At 40.6% G+C, this 20,470-nt stretch overlaps 1 protein-coding gene across 4 annotated transcripts in view; it reads right to left on the bottom strand.

The window, feature by feature from the left end:
• NEO1 (neogenin 1) overlaps nt 1-20,470 on the bottom strand; it is a 226,811-nt gene that overhangs the window by 7,796 nt on the left and 198,545 nt on the right. For 2 of the 4 annotated variants that reach the window (XM_058542026.1, XM_058542027.1), the window contains exons 19-25: nt 19,313-19,420; nt 17,634-17,828; nt 13,588-13,656; nt 9,354-9,501; nt 4,574-4,812; nt 3,895-3,987; nt 228-386 (exon numbers count right to left, since the gene is read on the bottom strand). In XM_058542026.1, coding sequence (XP_058398009.1) covers nt 228-386; nt 3,895-3,987; nt 4,574-4,812; nt 9,354-9,501; nt 13,588-13,656; nt 17,634-17,828; nt 19,313-19,420 — 1,011 coding nt within the window. The remainder of the gene's footprint in view (nt 1-227; nt 387-3,894; nt 3,988-4,573; nt 4,813-9,353; nt 9,502-13,587; nt 13,657-17,633; nt 17,829-19,312; nt 19,421-20,470) is intronic. The other 2 variants (XM_058542028.1, XM_058542029.1) reach the window with 1 other exon arrangement.

Here is a 20,470-nt window from a genome sequence, read left to right as displayed (position 1 = left end):
ACTGTGTTTTTACTAAAAGGATACCTTGCACTAAGCACTTAAAACTTAGAGAGAAAAATGGGGTGAATTTCACAGAAACAAATTTGAGTCAGTAACAGAAATGTTATGATAAATAAAGACACTGAGAAAAATTCCAAATCCTTCTAAGCAGGGGAAGTCCTTCCCCATTTCAGCTTGCCAACTCTTTTGGAATGCTTTCCATCTGGGGCTCGATCCTCAACTCTCACCTGTGGAATTGGCCCTGTCTGAAAGGGACATGGATGTGCCAATGGGCCATGGGCTGCCCGGGTGGTAGAGATGACTGCGAGCTGGAGAAGCGAGGCTGCTGGAGTGGAAATGATGGTGAGGGTTATCGAGGGAATGGATGGGATGGGCACTAATCACAGCTGTGAATGAACACAAGACAGAGAAATGCTTAACATGCTTGCACAGACACACAAATCACAGTTCAAGAACAAAGTCATCCCCCCACCCCATACAGAACAACCACTCCCTTGGCTTTTCGGTGGCAGCTGGCTGGATTTGGACAATTAGCCACGGATTTTACATTTGTTTTAAAAAATCAACAAACTCCTATCCATGCATTTATATACACACAGAAAAGAAGTCTGAGGAATATATTGTAAAATGTTAACAGTAATTATCTTGTGGGGAGGAACAGTCAGGATTTAAAAAAATTTTCCTTTTGGTCTATCTGTATTTTCCAATTCTTCTACAATAAACATGGATTACATGAGTTATTAAAAATGTATATTAAAATATGTCACAAAATATAAATCCAAAAGCAAACAAATGATAGTTTAGGTTTCTATTATTTTTTCTCCTGTTAAAAAGATAGAAGTCCCTTCTCCTTCGAATATATTCCTAATTCATTCTGCCTTTTTTTACTTGTTGAATGAGGCATGCAATAGGTATTTAGGCTGAAGGAATGAGTCGCTGTTTAATCAGTTTTCATATCTTAAAAAGAATGCAAAGGAAATTGAACTTTTATGGTCCAATTCAGTACTAAATGCATGAGACACAGGCCTATGGCAGTATCTCTTACTACTTCCAGTCCGGGAGCTCAGCCACAACCATTCACGTTTTAAAATATAAATGGATCTTTCCTAATTGCCTCTTTCCTTCCCACATTGGCTAAGGAATTCAATTTGCTGCATTTAGCTAACAAATCCACCCTTCCACACAGATTTCCATATACAACTTTCTATGAAGACAAAGCAGTTCCTTTACGAGGCTTCATTAACGATCCCAGAGATGGAAACAAAGAAAATCAGAAGCCCAGTTTGCAAATACACTTTTCTTAGGTACTCCCTTAGAATAGTTGTAGAAACAGAATGTTTAAGATCAAGACAACCAGCTCTAAATCCCCCAAACTGGCGGGGTTGACTAGGAACACAGGATTTTTTTCTCCAACCAAGGGTTTCACAAACTTTGTGATAAAACTTAGCCTTTGGAGTCTATTAAAATGTCTTCTGTCACCAAGGATCTCTCTAGATCTTTGTGGGGCCACTCAACATTACTTTGGTGAAGAAAAATCCCAGTCAATAAAATAGATGCATTTATTGTCCAGCTACCTCCTGTCCTGGCCATGAGAAAACAAGCAGGTGGCACAATCAACCAGGGACCCCAGAGCATTGCTGCACCTCCCCTCCTCAAGGCCTGGGGAACAAAACAGGGGCTCTCCCTGCTCTCGGGGACCAGAAGGCTCAGGTGGTCCTTTGGGACAAAACACACTTGGAAAAGCTGGCTGAGGAGGATTCTCAGGGCAGTTTGGGAGTCAGCATCTTCTCTAGGGGAAGACAGGTGGTTTTCAGAAGTGGGGTGCTTCAGAATCACTGTTTTCCAGAATTGAGGGTAGGGTGAGGGGAATAAGCCTGCTGATTTTTACCTAGGAAAAAAGCATTCTAGGTATAGATGACTCTCACAAAAGAAAAACAAAATTGACTTTCTCGTTTTTAAGGTATTTCCAGTCTTTCCAAATTTAGTAAATAAAAAAACAAAACAATATAGAAAGCACCTGCCTAGAATACAGGTAGCAAGTGTTAGCTGTTAGCTGAATCAGAACCCGATGCTTCTGTGCAAGGCCTTGGATTTAACCTCATCCTGACACCAGCAAGCCCTTCCTAGCAGTGATCAGCCATTAAAGGCCAGGGTAGGTGGATGGTAGAGACAGGCTCCAGGGAATCCAGGCTTATGAAGAAGGACTGTAGCCACGTGGGTAAAGGATATCTCAAAACCTGAAGATCACAAGTATATCCAAGTACCTGGTTTCAGATTCTTGAACTAAAGATTCTACTCACCCACCTAACTGCTGAGGCACAAATTAAATAATATTGTATATTTATGAATAATCCTTCCTCTCCACCAAAAAAAGAAAACAAAAGGAATCATATCAACTGGTACAACATATCTTTTCTCCTTAACATATTTAAAAGTAACAAATCTAGGAATAGACATAGTCCGATTTTACAAGTTTTAAAAAGAAGCCAGTTCAGGTAAGAACTAACGTGTTGTACAAAACAAACAAATAAGCAGTCAAGCTACCATCTGCTTATAAATCAAAAGCAACTGGAATGGATTAATTTACTCTTCTCAGACATTTATGTTTTTAAACCTGGGGACCCCGTCCAGGGCACCTCTTATAAGAGGGAAACCATGGTTTTTCCCTGCATGCTTCCAAGTACAGGTCTTTTTTTCCATCACAGACCCTAAGCAAAAACTACTTTGTGCAGAAATGACTTATTAATGAATCGGCCCTTACTCTTTCAAAGCTGATTTTTAGAATCTAGTGCCTACGTGTTTGTGCACAGTGAGTGAGTGTGAGAGTATGTATGTGTGCAGACATTTACACGCTCAGGGTTTCCACCAGTTTCCAACTATAGGGTGCCATGGTGCATCTCTTTGTGTGTGGGATATCTGTGATTATTTAAATCTCGTGTCACTTGTCGACAGAGAGATATGCCTGAGAGTTCTGAAATGGGACATCTTTTAAGAAATAAATAAAAAATTCAAAAGCTCATTTAAGTTAAACAGAAAAGTGATCTTTCAGGATTTGATGCTTTCAAGATTTGAATCTAGGTATCTGACAGTATTAAGGCCTACTGGCTTACTGTTTAGCTTAGAGCAAATACTTAAAGATCAAATAGTTTCTTAAACTTTACATTGCTGGCCAGTGGCTTCTTATCACTCTGGAACGGTACTGGGTACCCTCAACTGGAAGCTCCACTGTGCCAGCTAGCCTGAAAGGCTTCCTACCTTGAAAACAGTAACAAGGGAGAAGACACAGTATTTTGAAAAAAAGAATTGGTTTGTCTTATTGCTTTTTGGTTCCTAATCATGATAGTTAACTTACTTTGCATTTCAAATATTATTAAAGGAGGTTGGGCAACTTTTTTGCTGATCAAAGTAAGGCATGGGTCAAACAAGGTTGAAAAATATTGCTTTAAAAACTCTATGCTGTCCACCTAAAACTTCTCTAAAATATAAAGTCTATTAATTAAAGAAAAATTCCACATGTACCTATCAAAACTGAATATGTGTCAGCAAGTCTAAGGAATACTGTGACACCTGGCGGTCCTCAGCCCCAGCCTCGAGGGATGCTCCCCCCTCCCCTGGCAGAGATGCCATGCATTTTTAGGGAGACTGGTTATTTCCATATTCCCAGGAGACTGGGGAAATTGGCTTTTTTACCCTAAGATTAAAGAAGCTAGTCTCAAGAATAACATTAATTGCAAATTACGGCAACTGTTTGATACCTCCTCCCTCAAGGTGCCACAGCTTTGGTGGATTATCTTTTGTGTTAGATCGAGTGAAGTCAAAGAGATCATTCATAGCTGTTCCCCACATAACTGGATAGATTGGCAGCACCAGGGAAAAGAGAAACTTGTAACTTACGCTGGGGTGGCTGGGAGTCAAAAGGCATCATCATTTTTGGTCTCATTCCCCGCCTTCCAGCCAGTGTAGACATGCTGTCCTCTGATTCATGCCCTAGACATCAAATACGGAGGTTGGTTACAAGCGTGTGTCCTAGGCCACTGAACAGCCTCAGCAGTAAAACATTTCTAGTAGGGATTCAAGACTCACAAACAACACAATGGGGACAAGGTATTTCTGCAAGAAGTGAAATAAAGAGGAAAATCATCATTAGCGCATTGCAGGAGTCCCTGTTGAGAGTCAATGCAGTTGACACAATGCCGCCTACCACGTTTCAATGCGGTGTCTGTGAGTAAGAGCATCCAGACCAAGAACATTCTGAACACCACAGTGAGAGCTGGACTCCTACTGAAGGAACAGATGAAATGCACAGACATGGGCTAGGTTGTCTCAAATGCTTGAGCATCAAGTTGGTGAAACCTGATAGGAGACCTAGAAGATCTAGAAGCTTGTCTCATCTGAGTACAGAACCTCTCCCCCAATAATAAGCTAACCATTCTTCATCAGATTGTGACCACATCCTATAACACACATATCTTTAAACCTAACTTCGTACAGGAATCACCAAATTAAGGCAACCTTATAAAATGGAAAATGATTGAAATGAAAATAGTCTCCCACATTTGGGAAAAACCTGCACCTCTGTATGAATTCCGCCTCTGATGGATGTTGCTGTCCATAGAATTGTCAACCGGTGTGATATCTTGAGAGTTACGTGGAATTGGAGTATCAGTCATGATGGGGTTTGGGTCTGGAGACTTATCGATGGGTTTCAGCTCCAGTCTCTCATGATGGATCCAGAGGTCTGGGGGTTTGACATCTTTGGAGTTCCCTTTGTACTTGTGTGAGCCATTCACTGATTTGCAAGCAGCTCGTTTCCTAGGCACACAATTAAGAGGATTTTTTTAAAGTAACTCTTTTGAACGTATTTGTTAACAGTTTGAATGTTTAAAACTGCTCTTCTGAGAGATGCTTGAAGCAAAGGGAGAAACTAAAAACAAACAAAAAGAAAAATAGAGGCAAAAAGTTTACTCTTGGGAACAGTAAATATATCTCCACTTTGCCCATATGTACTTAGAGATACATACAAGGGCATATTTGAATATTGCCTTGTGACTGTTTTTTGAGTATCAAGAAATTAGCATTTGTGTGTGTGTGTGTGTGTGTGAGGAAGATTAGTCCTGAGCTAACATCTGTTGCCAATCCTCCTCTTTTTGCTGAGGAAGATGGGCCCTGGGCTAACATCCATGCCCATCTTCCTCTACTCTATATGGGACACCGCCACAGCATGGCTTGACAAGCAGTGCGTCTGTCCGTGCCCAGGATCTGAACCTGAGAACCGTGGGCCGCCAAAGTGGAGCGTGTGAACTTAATCGCTACGCCACTGGGCCAGCCCCTAGACAGCATTTTTTAATCAAATAATCTCTAAAGCAGAAGGTCCTTCTACAAGTTTCTGATCAATAGAGAAAGGACAACATTGACTAGAAATATAACAATGGAGTAGAGGTAGAATCTATGGCTTATAAGGAGGGAGGGAACGACATTTTAGGTAACCCAAACTAGGATTACCAACTGGGTAAAGCCAAGAATGGGGATGACAGTGTCTACTTCTCCATGCCTTAGTTTCTCCACTGGGCCTTAGTTTCTCCATTAAGTCGCTCACTCACCCACTCAACAAGCATTTATTAGGTACCTACTATATGTCAGACCCTATGCTGGACTGCTGTGCCTTCAGCACTTCTGGTCAAGTGAGGAAGACACACATTGAACTATTATTTTAAAATGCTCTGAGCTTAATGAAATGCCAAGCATTACAGTAGCCTCTTAATAGTTGGACATAAGGCGGACAGGAAAAAGCTAGAGAAAGAAGTGACATTTAAGCTAAGACCTAAAGGGGGAAGAGCAGAAGGTGCATTCCAGGTGGTGCAATCAGCTTACGTCAAAGCCCTGAAGCAGAGAGCAACAGCCGGGTATATTAGAGAGACTGTGAGAAGTCCTGGGTGGTAGGAGCATAGTGAACCACGGGGAGAATGGAATGAAATGATGCTGGAAAGGTAGTCAGGGATCAGATCATAAAGGGCTTTTAGAGGCATGCCAAGAGTCTGAACTTCTTTCTGTAACAAGAAACCGCTAAAGGGTTTTAAGAAGGAGAGTAAGGTGACCAATTTTGAGTTAAAAATTCACACCAACTGTTGTATGAAGAATGGATTTAAGGGGTAGGAGACAGAACAGGAGACCAGCTTGGAATAATCTCAGCTATGATCAACAGTGGCCCAGGACAGTATGAATGGAGGAAAGAGGCAGATTTGACAGTTATCTAGGAGCCAGAAATGACAAGAGTTGGTGAACAAATGGATAATGAGCTGGGGTAGGAATAAAGAAGAGAAATAAAGGATAGTGCCAAGGTTTCTGGCTTAAGCTATATACTAACATTGGGAATAATGAGGTAGAAGCAGTTTTGACAGAAAAGATTATAAATCTGTGTTGGACATGCCAAGCGCATCTGAGACACTCAAGAAGAAACGTACAAGAGACAACTGGCTGTGCAAGTCTGAGACGCAGAAGAGAGAGGCCTTGGCTAGAGACAGAAATACAGGAGCAGCTGGAATGCAGATCGTAAGTGAAGCCATGGGAGTAGATATCACTTGCGGGAGAGCACAGAAGGAGAAGAGAATAACTCTAGGACCAGGCCCTGAGCAATGTCTGTATTTGATGGCTGGGTAGATAGGAAGGGCTCTGAAAAAGAACATACAATCATGGAATAAAAGAGAAAAGAATATTTCAAGAAGGAAGGAGTAGTTGACTGTGTGAAATGTGTTAAGAGATTGAGTAAGATGAGGACTGAAAAATTTCCTTTGGCTTTAGCGATGTGGAGGTCACCAGTGACCTTAGCAAAAGCAATTCTGGTGAAGCATAGGAGCAGAATTCAGATTAGAAAGGACTGAAGCATGAGTAGGTAGTGAAGGAATGGACAAGTGAGTGTAGACAAGTATTCAAGAAATTTTGTGGTGAAGGGAAAGACAGGGATTTGTAAGCAGCCAGTGGTAAGGATCATGCAGTAGAGAAAGGGTTATCATTAGAATTCTCTCTCTGAGGATAGAAGAAGTTTGAGCACACTTAAATGCTGAAGGGACAGAGCCAATAGAGAGAGAGAGGTCAGCTGTGCTTGAGAGAGAAAACAGCAAGTACGAGGTCTTAGAAAGAGAGGAGACACTGAGACCCAGAGGACAAATGGAGAACTGGCTTCAGACAGGAGGAAGGGGGAGAAAAGATTGCTCCCAATGCAGGAAGGTTTCTAGATTTGATGGAGGTAGTTCTCATCTGTTGAGAGTGAGGGGCCATAGAGGAGTGTGCTAGGAAACAAGGAGAGGCTAGACTCTAAATGCTCTGTCACTTGGAGGTTATAAGAGTCTGTAAACAGCTACAATTGAAATGGGAGGTAATTCAGGTATTAGAGAGGGAAAAGTAATCAGAAAAGCTCACTTATATTTTCCAGTGGTCAACAGAACACTCGGACAGCAGGTCCCTGGGGGAGGAGGAGGGGAAAGCCCTGTAAAGACTTGATACAATTCTTTTAAACAAAACGACCCAAATCTGTAGGATTTGCAGATTCAAATACAGTGTTAAGAGCCTATTACCAACCCATGTTCCTACCTCTCAATCTGAAGACTAAGTGCTTTATTTTTTATTTACTTTGAATTTTAAATCCTCCAAAGCACTAAGGGATCTGTCATTTTGTTTTTTCAGATTTTTTAAATAAAGATCTCAAGATTTCTAAAACTAGACATAAAATCAAGTTCACAAAGGTAGATAAATGTGAAATGCCATACAAAGAAGTTGCAGAAAAGTTCTAGAGTAGAAAAAAATGTAATCTTTGAGGCTTTTAAGAGAAAGTTTTCTATAATCAAAAGTAGACAGTGAGATCTGTAAAGAGGCTGGGAGCGGAAAGCTTATAAAATGGGCCCCCATTCTCTTGGAAAAGGGATGCGATGCAAGCTACAGAAACCTATTTTATTTGGGAAAAGAAAGAAAGACGAAACACATCACGTAACTTACAGAAAATGACATAAAGCCATTACTAGCAGCAGTTACAGGGTAGCTATTCCTCTCCTCTATATTGAAATCAAACAAATTCATCGTTATGAAATACATGCATCCTTGCCTTGGGCAGACCAAGTCTGACAGATAATCACAAACACAGACATGAATTTCTCTTTCTCTCTTATGGTGTAATACCTCCATCTTACAATCTTTTAAGATATTGCAACTAAATACTGTGTTTTTGCTATTAGGGGTAACTCAGGAATCTCCTTTTTTATGGTGTCTGTCTTGCTGGCCAGATATATGAGTTCAATGTGATCCTGGGTCATGGATTCTCTCAAGTCCAGGAGTGTGGGCTGTTATAAAGCACTACCATGACTGAATCACCTTGCTATCTGCTCTAGACAATGAGCCAGAAGCCCCGAAGTCCCACAGGAGTTCAGGGCTAGCAGCCATCTGACCTCACTGCGAATTTGACATGCTGATTATAAACGACCCTTTCTTAGTCATTAAATCAATACCTCTCCCCACAGACCACCCACCCACCCACTGCTGGTCCCAACCTCAACTTCCACACTTGGTATTACTTCTTTAAAAGTATTCTTAGATTTAGAATAAGAGGCCTATGGTCTTCTTCCATCTCAGCTGGCATTTGTGCATGAAACAGTCTATAAGAACGTCCACAAATCCTTGTGCATCTGGTTCGCTGTGTGCATGTATAGACAGTACTCCAAAGGGGCCACCGGCCAGGCTGGACATTGTCCACCTTCCTCTCCCGATCTATTCTCTACTTGGCTCTATGACTTCAGAGGGTGAGTTAAACGAACTATATCTACTTGGCACCCCTGCCCCTGGCTTCCAGTTGGGTTTGGTCAGTAGAAGGCACAAGCAAGAGGCCGGAGGTAGGAGATGTTTTTTCTCCTGCCCCCTCCCTGCTGGGACAGAGGCTGGCAGTGGCTACATTCCTACCACCACACACAGCTCCTGGTGGAAAGCCTCTCCTGCTGCTTCAGATCTCTGAAAACAGCTCTCTCTTCTTCAGAACTCTTGCTCTTTCAGGCTAAAGGTGATGGTGGCTTATCGTTGGTGCTGGCTCTTGAACATCACTGCCTCGTTTCCCTAACCCCACCCAGGACTCTGTAAAGGGACTTCACTGACCTCTCTTTCACCTCATTTGAGCGTGCCATGTCTTTCCTGCCAGGACCCTGACCAATACACATTTATAAGAGGAACCAGTTTGCATTTCCTTTAAAAATATTTAAAACATCGTGTTTTATGTTTTAACTCTGTGTAATTTAACTCAACTCCAAATACAGAAGTCACATAGAAGCAAAAGAATAGATATCAAAAATTTATGGGCTGCATTTAGGGCTCCTTACTTTTTCTGGTGAGAGGTGGTGCGCCTGGTGCAAAAGACAGCGATGATCACGACCACCACAATGGTGATGACACCAACCGACACGATGATGACCAGGAGCATGTTACTGTCTAGAGGAGAGGTGGGGCTTCCATGAGGGCTGTTACTGCCTGGAGAGGGAAAATAGTACATTCGTTAGTGTTAGAGAATTCTAAAAATGCATACAATCAGGCTATAGAACCTTCGTGTGAGCTTCTTCATAACACTCATCATTGTGCCTTGTATAAAAGTGTCTCATAAACATGGCTATCTCCTCTAGATTACGAAACGTAGAGCTGAGTTTCTGCCCTATGTACAGTTCTCAGCCTGGTGCTTTGCACAAAGCTGGTGTTAATAAAAGCTTCTCAAATTATACTTAACATTATACTTGAACAAATAAAGGGTCTGCCCCTCTGGTGTCATACATTATAAAGAAATTTGTCTTGTAAAGCATCATTTGTAAATTATTTAGTTTTCTGACTTTCAAAACCATTTTAAAAATGCACCTTCATAGAATGCAAAAGTTTTTTCCAACATATAGATGTCTGAGATCACAAAAAATTACTTGAAAAATGAAGTCTTTCTGTTTTTATAAATACAATCTATACAGAGTTAATTTTCTTATTCATGTACATATGCTTTTATTTGACAAATATTTACTGACTGGTTACCATGTGCCAGGCATTGTTCTAAGTACTAACGATGCAACAGTGAACAACAAAGATGTGAATGCTGGGGTGGGGACAGACAATAAACAAATACGAAATGATTAGTTAGTAGTAAGTGCTACGAAAAAAATAAAATGAGGGGATATGATACAGAGTGGCTAGGTTAGCTCTTTTACATTGAGTGGTGAGAAAAAGCTTCTCTGAGGAGATGACATCTGAGCTGAGATTTGAATGATGAGAAAGATCCCACCATACAAAGACCGGGAGGAAGAACATTCCAGAGAGAGGGAACAGCTAGTGGAAGAATCCTAAGGCAGGAATGAGCTTGGCATGATCAAGGAAGAGAAAGGCAGTCAGTGTTACTTAAGCAAAGAGGGATACGCAAAGTTAGAGGGAAAGAAGTGAACAGAAAAAAGACAGAGATGAGGCTGAAGAGGTGTGAGATGAGATGAAGAGAAGAGGTGTGCAGAGGCCAGATCATTTAGCACCTTGAGGAAATTTAGATTTTCTTCTTCTTCCTATTATTATTTCCCCATTGCTTACAGGATGAGGTCCAAGCTTTTTTTTCCTTTCTTTTGTGAGGAAGATCAGCCCTGAGCTAACATCTGATGCCAATCCTCCTCTTTTTTCTGAGGAAGACTTGCCCTGGGCTAACATCCGTGCCCATCTTCCTCTACTTTATATGGGACACCGCCACAGCATGGCTCGACAAGCAGTGCGTCGGTGTGCACCCGGTATCCGAACCGGTGAACCCCGGGCCGCGGCAGTGGAGTGCGTGCACTTAACCGCTTGAGCCACGGGGCCGGCCCCCCATGCTTTTTACCAAGGGCTTTTGTAATACAGCTAGCTCTATTCTAAGTCTTGTTCTTTCATTTTCTGAAATATATTTCTTTGCTTCCCATCTCATTACAAAAGTTATACATGCTCATATTATAAAATATGGGAAATCCCACCACACAGATCTAACCACCACGGATATCTGATGTCTTTCCTTCTAGTTACTCTCTTGTCTTTCAAACAATCAGAGCTGTACAATAATGGGATGGGCTGCTTTGCCAAGTAATGAGTGTTTAGTCACTAGAAGTACTTAAGAAGAGTCATCCCACCAGTGTGGGATGTTGTGGATGGAATTCCTACCATGTATGGCCCGGGAATCTATGTTTTCAGAAAAGCTCCTAAAGCGATTCTCATATACAAGCTGGTTTATAAACTTATGACCTAATCCAAACTATACTTATTGTGGAAATCCCTTCCATAACACTGGATTAGCTGACCTTCCAACTTTTGATTCTATGATTTTATAGGCTATATCTAAGCACAGTGCTAAATCTGGGCTGATTTAGGAGGGCTGAAGAATTTATTCTTCTACATTTGGTTCAATTATTTTTATCCTTCATTTCCAAGAAAAAGGTAAGCAGATAGACAACTTAAACTGTATACACTGATGTTCAATAAAATAACATTTTTATATTTGGGAAAGACTATAGAACTAGAGGCCAATTAAATTACACCATATTAGGGCTTTACATAAAACTTTTATTAACAGCAGTGCTGAGCTACTGGGTTGGGTAGGCATTGCAAATCAGAGGCTGGGGAGCTGGGGTGTGGGGGGCAAGCAGAGGTGGTGGTGGCAGTTCTTCTGCATTCAACAGAGATGAATCTCATTTAACTGTATTTGAGACCTTTAACTTCTGAGCTGGCCAAAAGCTCCCTTCTAAGACTGAATAAGAGTCAGCTGCCAAAGGCAGCATCAACTCTCCTACAAGGGACATTATGATAGGTCATTTCTTAGGCCTCATCTGGACTACTGCAACAGCTTCCTAACCACTCTTTTCTGACTTCATACTCTTAGCCCCGACTCATTCTTCACTGTTATCAGACTAATAATATCAGATACTTAATAAATGAAGTCATAGTTTACCAGTAGTATCAGACTGCTTATATATGTTATTTACAGGAGTGAAGCTCACATTTCTTAGCATTGGTACCTGAGCATTTAGCAGGCTGGTTCCAACCTATCTTTTCTATTCTGTCTCTAGGTAGTGTGACCCCTGGAGGGAGCAGGCTGTTTTATACTGCCATGCCTTTGCACAGGCTGTTATTGCTTCCTGGAATGTTCAACCCCCTCCTTGACATACATAGCAATCTTCTATGCAGCCTTTAAAATCTGGGTCAGGTAGCACCTCTTCTATGAAGCTTTCCCTTTTCTCTATCAGGTAGTTTGTTACTCACTCCACTACTGCTCCAGAGCCTGTTACATAGAACCTGAACCTTTAAAAATATGTGTGAGTGAATGAATAAATGCATGAACAAAAGAAAAGGCAAAGAAATAATTACTTTTCTCATGGCCTTGAATGTTATACTGTGGACAGCACATAAACGTAACATATGCATCCCAGGAGGAGAAACCCATAAACAAAGTCCTAGAACTCTGAGCCTAAAAATTTCTTGAAGCATGCAAGTTTGTCTGGCTCTCCTAAGAATAGGCTGATTCACCCTGAGCTAACATCCATGCCAATCTTCCTCTACTTTTTAGTATATGGGCCGCCAGCACAGCATGGCCGCTAACAGAACGGTGTAGGTTTGTGCACAGGAACTGAACCCGCGCTGCCGAAGCGGAGTGCGCTGAACTTAACCACTAGGCCATCGGGGCTGGCCCAAGAGATCATTTTATCTCCACATTTAGACTAGGAGCTTCTAGAGGATAGGCCTTTCTCTTCTGTATGTTTCTCTGGCAGGGGTGAGGAGACAGTAGGGTCATTTCTAGTAACTCCTTTTGTGAACATTTCACTATCCTGGATTCCCACATCTGGTGCAGAACCCATCCCTTTTAGGCTGCATGTGATAGCAGAAAAGGCACAACCATAAGTCAGAAGACCTGGGTTTTGGTTCTAGAACTTCCATAATTAGTGGATGGCCCAGGCATAGTACTTCTCCAGAGTCTCTTAATGTATAAAATGGGAATAATGATATCTCTCTCCCTGCTTCAAAGTGTTATGAGGATCAAATGTGATTTCATGTGAGAGAGTAACTTACAAATGGTGAAGTCTGTAGAGAAGTAGGTGTCCTCATTTAAGTAATTAGAAGGCACCAGGCTCTTAGGATGGCTAGGAGAGTGAGAAGAATCTTTTAGAATTTCCAAACTAAAAACACTGAAGCAGTGTGGGGAGAAATTAATGATTCCAAAGCATTTCTTTGGCTTCTTCTGGGTGATGGCTAATTCCACGAGAGGGTTTATTTTTGAAAGCAAGATTCTAATTCTTTTGTAGAGGCAGTGGGCAAAAGGAAGACTTGTTTGTTTAGAATTAATCTTATTTTAAGCTGGATATGTGGGGAAACAAATTTTATTTATGAATCCTATAATGAATGAGTTTGTAGTAATTCAGCAAATATTTGCCAGAAAATGCCTAAAGCTAACACTATTAAATAGAAGAAAATAGGTAACACGCTACAACCCACCACACACAAGCTACAAAAGACATTTCAAGATTTCAAGCAGAACCACGTCATGCCCATAGTAGGCCAAAAAAGCCACAGGAAGGGCTTTACCGCTCATCGGAGGTTTGTAGTCAGATCCTAGGTCTGGCAGCCGGCTTCCTTTTCCTGCAGATCCTGAGGCTGAAGGAGAAGAAATCACGTCAGTAATGACCCAACCCATTGGTGTGATAAGTCCACTTCACAGCTAGTGTGTGTTTTCTACAAAAAAATGTTTTCAGTCTACTCTTGCCATGAGAAAATGAAGTAGCACGTAAACAACAAGGGAAAATGTAGTCTATTTGTGCAGAGCAAACTAAGGTATAGCTTTCTATGCAATGAGGCATCTGAAAGGCTGACATCTCGTTCCATGGTTGTATCTGGCATGTGACTAGACTACCACTAGCTGTTCAGAGGTGGGAACACACTCACTTCTCTAGCACAGGAAACAGTTCCTGAAAAGACTGCTCAGAGCACTTACGGCAAAAGTAGCTTCCCTCGGAAAAGGAACCAAGGGGACCAGTTAGGTTAACTTCTGCATTAAAGATCTGGACTCTTCCAAAGGACTCGGCTATGCTGATCTGGCCTACCAGGTGTCACTAGTGTGTGGATTCTTTTCTCAAATAAAGTTGCCTTTCCAAATATAAAGTTACCCTAAGCAGGAGCAGGAAGGCAAAGTGGAGGTTCAAATTGGGTTCTCAGTTCCTGCTCAGCACCTAAATATCCAAAGATGAAGAAACAAAGTCTTCCCTCTCAATTGCTCACAAAGGAGACTGTCCTGATCCATCATCATGGAACATAATAAGTGGGGCTGCTGACCTCAGACTTGGGCCTCACAAGCAGGCCTCAGAAAACACAATTATCAGTTTTTTTGAAATTCATCTTCTTGGTCTTGAATGTTTTTCTTATTTATAGAAAACTGCTAGGGTAAAAGCAAATACAAGGAGTCCTTTCCCAGTAAAGCAAAGGCATTCCTCAATCCAAGGTCTGCGGCCAGAAAGCAGTATTGCACTTCTCTTGAAGAGGTCCGACAGAACTGCAGAGTAAAAGCTGCTCCTCGTAGTTAATACACCACAGTGTGTAACAGATGCCTGCACTTGAGTGTATCATGTGCTCCATCAGGTGCTAACTGACTTTTGGCTACTTATTTAACTATTGTTTCTGGGTCTCAGTTTCCTCACTGTAAAACAGTGATAATAATGGTATCTACTTCACGAAAGGATTAAATTTCCATTTACTCATACAAAATACTTTGAATGCTGCCTGACACATAGTAAATGTTCAATAAATATTAACTACTATTATTACAAGCATAACAAATTTTTAGGGAAGAATATAATCTTTCCCTTTACAGAGGCAGAGCGCATGAAGCTTCAGAAAACACTTATAAGTGAGGGTTATTTCTGCAAATAAAGCATGACTAGAAATGCATAAACTAGATGTGTTTCTGTAAAACATTAGAGCTTATGTCAAATACTTTCATAAATTATCAGACTTGGAGGAAACGAAAGAAATCAAAATCTAAAGGTTTCTGTATGTAGTTCATTTAACATAATACATCTAGAGATGAAAACAATATTCTCTATGTCCAGAAGCTGAAAACCCCCAAAGATAACAGAAATTCTTGGCTATCCAAAAGGGCATATTCTAGAATTTAACTTGCAGTCCCTGACCCCTCTTGCACTGTCCATACTTATTACTTTATCCCCTTACTTCTGCTGCCATCACTCCTCCCAAACGGCACACTCCATAGGTAAAGATTTGAGTTGTTCTTTCCACTACAATAAAGTCTAGTTGGCAGAAATGACTTAGCTCTTGTAAGGCTCTTCATATTTAGGTGTACTTATCTGTCAGGTAGCCCACATTTAAGCCAAACTATCCAGAGTATCATATTATGTAAATAATTGCCAAAGAACACACTTTACCAACTAGTTATGCGTCGCTTAACGATGGGGATATGTCCTGAGAAATGCATCGTTAGGCTATTTTGTTGTCGTGCGAACATCATAGAGTGTCCTTACACAAACCTAGATGGTATAGCCTACTATACACCTAGGCTATATAGTACTAATCTTATGAGACCTCCATCATATATGCGGTCTGTCGTTGACTGAATCATCAATACGCAGTGCATGACTATAAACTGGTTCGTTGAATTCCTGTATTTCCCAATATTTGTTCTTTTATATTTAACCTATGAACAAGAAATTCTAAGGATTAACCAAACACTAAAAATAAATATGGGTAAAGAATTTTAAATACCAGAGGTGTGGTGCAGCTAAGAATTGCCCTCTGCGTCATGGAGTAAAGTGAGGGAAGAACAATGCACACATTTATATTCTGTGCATACACAGTATGGTTATTTTTCTGTTCTCACACTTAAGTCAAAGTTTCTGCCATGATTAGGGTGCCACACACACACACACACACACACACACACACACACACACACAGCATTTTTGCAGTTTCTCCAATGTACAACAAAAGACTCATTGAATGCAAACACATTTTCAAAGCCCTGAAACTTGAAACCTCAAGTTCTGACTCTTCTTTGTCATTAACCACGGTCCAAAGATTTTTGTTTCTAATAACAACTCTTAAACCATGAAAGCAACCATTAAATTTACTTTTATTGTTGTCTCTTAGTATAAAAAACAGATACCAACTATTAACTGACTTCCCAGAGATGAAAATCACAAAGTACAGTTACCTCTCCACCACAGCAATGACAGTGAAAAGACTATGCTGACAGATCATTTCAAGAACAGTGACATTGTGGCCTGTGCTTCCTAAGTTTCCATCTTAAATTGTTTCTATCCTCTTTTAAAATGGGCAGATATATTTAAGAGAAGAAATGGAAAAAGAGCTCTGAACTAAGCTTATGGTAATAGAATAAATAGCACTAATTTTGTCACGGATAATCACACAACTCAGTAGTATAAATTTGTAGATTCTTCGTGGGGGGAGGAAAATAGGGTATTTGCTGAATTTGATTACAACTGTTCATTTAGAGACACTAATAAAATCCTAGAAGCTACAAATATGACAGATTGGCATGCTTGTTCTCATCATGCTGAAATGCCTATCACTGTTACAGAACTTCAGTATCTCAGTGCAAAGGATAATCTGACCCACACTTAAGGCCAACCTCCTACAGCTGCAGAACTGTTTATTTGACTCAGTTTTTTTCCTGCTAGACTATTTAGCTCCTAAGTAGATTCCCAAGCTTTTCAGATACCCCAAGTGCCACAAACATGGACTCAACTCCACTTTGGCCAATAAATATGTGGTTTTTAACACGTGTACTGATTTTTCAGGAAAAAAAAAAAAGAAACAAAAACAACAAAAAGCTAATAATAGGTCACAAAAGAGAGGAAAGGAAAAAGAGGCCATCTACTCATTTACCTTGATCATTAGGCATTTTATCAGAGGAGTCCGCTAACAGGCCAAGCACAGGGGAAGAAAAAACAAGAGCAAGGATCACAAGCTTTGAAAATGGGACAGGCAGAATTTTTAAAGGAAAAAAATAAAACCCCACAAACTTCCAAACAAATTGAGTCTTGTTTTTAGTACTAACAGAAAAGAAATTCATTTATGGTTTCCCTATTTCCACAGACTCAGTCCCCAACTAAATTTTATTCCTAAACTCACTTGGTTCAATATTTTATCTTCACTTTCTTATCTAGTGTTTTCTTTAAAGGGCCCCTTTTAGTCTCTTTCTCTCTACAAAGGTCCACGAATAAGCCTTTCAGGTTAAGAGCCTGCATGTGTTGAAAGAGAATCATCCATCACAATAACATGGTGTTACTCTGTATGGGAACCAAGAGAATCACATCTGATCCGACTTTAAACACTTTTAGACACTGCATTCATCTGCCTCAAACAGCCTGGAGTCAAAGTTCCCCTGTACACGATATGGTTAGGCCAGTAACCTAGGGAGCACTGATTTGGCAGTCAATGGGTAGGTGAGGGATCATTCTGAGATAAATGTTCACACTGTGGCTCATAAGCTCACCATCAGGACTTCTATTATCCATAATCTCTATATGCTAATGTGGTATGTGCAAGCATAGCCCCACTAAAGAGAAATATAATAAAATACCGTGTTTGGGGAGCTTTACCTTTAGGTGTTCTGAATTGGACAGCTTCAGACATGGGCCCCATGCCCTTTGAGTTCCGCGCCTGGATTTTGAAGTAGTATGGTGTGTCAAGCGTTAACTCTTGTATCTGGTGAGTCAGCCTGTTTCCCACCACAGGCTCAATAACCCAGTCATGTATCTCTGCATTCACATCCGTACTGTAATATATGATGTAACCTGTCCAAAGGAGTTAATGGGAAAAGAAATCTTATTCCTGCTTTTTCTTTTGCAATTAGTAAGTGAATAAAGATATATGTTACAGCACATACAAGTAGAGAACACGTACTGATTAAACAGCAAAGGTAAAATGCATTAAAATTGCTACACTAAACATAATATAGGGCAAACCACATTTCAACAGTGCCAGGCTATAAGTTATCATCTATATCAGCAGGTGAAGTAATAAAAGTAGTTAAGATAAAAATATAGGATTAAGTACTCGCAGCAGCCAAGAAATCATGTAAGGAAAATAATACAATCACCCCAACATCCTAATACTTGAACAGTGTACCCTTCAAGAGTCTATAATTAAAATAACGCAGTTTTGAAAACCAATAATGACCTGCCATGCTGTTTTAGCTCTCACCAATGTGATTTCCAGGAGAAAAACTCCTGGGAGATGGGCAGCAACCTCTGTTAAGTTTTCTCAGACTTGGGGTAAGAAACGTCACCTGATACTTCCACCAGAGGGCACTCAATCTCCAGGGCTGAGGCGGGAAGAGCCACAACCACAAGCCTATCTGACCTACACAGTGCAAAAATGTACTGCATTATTACTGATTTTTAAAGACAAAGTAAAATGTAATCCAAGTTAAATCATGCTTGATACTTTTATGGAAGAGGCAAATTCTGAAACCTAAAAAATGACATAAAGACCAGGGATTTATGGAAAGGAATTCCTATCGAAAGTCGAAGCAGGACAATGCTAAGAAGTGCTTTCAGTTTCCTTAGGCCACTTTACTCATACAAAGAAACTTCAGAAGACAAACTCCTCTTCCTCACATACACCCACATGGAGCAGCAGCTCCAAGGGTAATAACTAGCAGCTAAATCTCATCAAGCTTTCCTCCTTGATAAGGCTGGGGAAGGCACAGTGTCCTCTATTGTGGAAGGTTCTTTTCTGGAAGTGCAAGAAAAAATTCCAGGACCCTTCAAAGCCCTAGCTGAATTCAAATTTTAACTCTAGTTGTAAGAGCACAGGAAGCTGAAGTAGCAGGCCTGGGGGAAAAAAGGACTTAAAGTCTACTCGGCTTTTTCGGCTTCAGGGTAGAAGAGGTGAATCTGTATTTATTGAGTATTACCCTGTAGAGTTAGTCTTTAACTCCAAAGCTAGACATCTAGTCAGAGCCAGAGAAGAACAGCTTTTCTGAGGAAAATAAATGTCTCCATAAGGTCCCACTATAGCCAAAGGCTGTCTAGTGCAACCCATGACTTTCACGCAATGTGAGTTAGAAAAACCAGCTGGCAACTCATTTTTACATCACTATGGGCAAATAGCACACCCCCGTGCTCCACTTTCGAGGACCATTGTGACTCACAGCACCTCATAAAATGACCAAGCTGGCCTTCAGACTCCCATTTCTCCTAACAACACAGTACTCTCCTGGAATGCTTCTACCAGGCAGGAATAGGGAATAGACACACACTCAAAAGCATCTTACCTGTAATTTTGCCATTGGCTTCAGAGGGAGGCTGCCAATTTACAATTATGGTCCTAGGTTTTCCTTCTTTACTCACAACTGTCACATCCTTGGGTGGAGAAGTAGGAACTACAAAATAACAATGCTTTCAACAATTCCTAAGCATTTCAACTTAATTCACCATTTCCTCAACTCTTTCCATTTATAAGGCACTATAAAGGGTACAAGCCAAAAATGATGAAGCCTCTTGGCTTCAAAGAACTCATAGTCTATCTATAAATAGCTCCAATAAAAAGAAGAATATGCAAGGGCTAGCCCAGTGGCACAGTGGTTAAGTTCACATGCTCTGCTTCAGCAGCCCAGGGTTTGCAGGTTTGAACCCTAGGCGCGAACCCACACACTGCTCATCAAGCCATGCTGCGGTGGCATCCCACATACAAAATAGAGGAAGATGGGCACGGATGTTAGCTCAGGGACAATCTTCCTTAGCAAAAAGAGGAAGATTGGCAACACATGTTAGCTCAGGGCCAATCTTCCTCACAAAAAAAATAAATAAAATAAAAAAGAAGAATATGCCAAGTACCCAAGAGAAAATACCACACTATGAGGATACAGAACTGGCGTCTCAGCTGGAGGTCAGGAATATGTAGGATAGTCAGGCAGGGAAATAGAAAGACATTTGAAGTTACCAAGTTCCTACTATATACCAGGCATTTTACAAATACCATTTCACTTAACACTTATGGCAACTTGAAAGGAAGTTACTAGCTCTGTTTGATGTATCAGGACACCGAAAATGAGAAAATTTATGTAATTTGCCCAAGATGACATTCCCCCCTAATTTGGATTACTTTGTTAGAATATTTTTAAGTGCAGAATAATTTTCTCTCTCACCTATAGTTAACTCTTCAAACCAAATATGAGGTTTGAAAACTCTTATTCCCTCAGAAAATAAGTGATTTACAAATCGATGTTTTTTATTTTAAGTTTTCACTGAAAACCAACTGTCAACTGAGGTTATTGCTCTGAAATATAAAGCTGTTTATGGAACAGCAAAACCAATAAAATAACAATGACACTGCGTTTCTTGTGTTTCCATGTTATGGCTAAAAATCTTTAATGTATTATAGGGAAATAAGCAAATTAAGTACATTCTTAAATTGACTCTTCTCTTCCTGA

The sequence above is a fragment of the Diceros bicornis genome, chromosome 5 (genome assembly GCF_020826845.1).
Source record: "Diceros bicornis minor isolate mBicDic1 chromosome 5, mDicBic1.mat.cur, whole genome shotgun sequence".
NCBI classification, from domain to species: Eukaryota; Metazoa; Chordata; class Mammalia; order Perissodactyla; family Rhinocerotidae; genus Diceros; species Diceros bicornis.
Note: the sequence above shows the minus strand (reverse complement) of the source record. Positions and strands in the feature narration are given on the sequence as shown.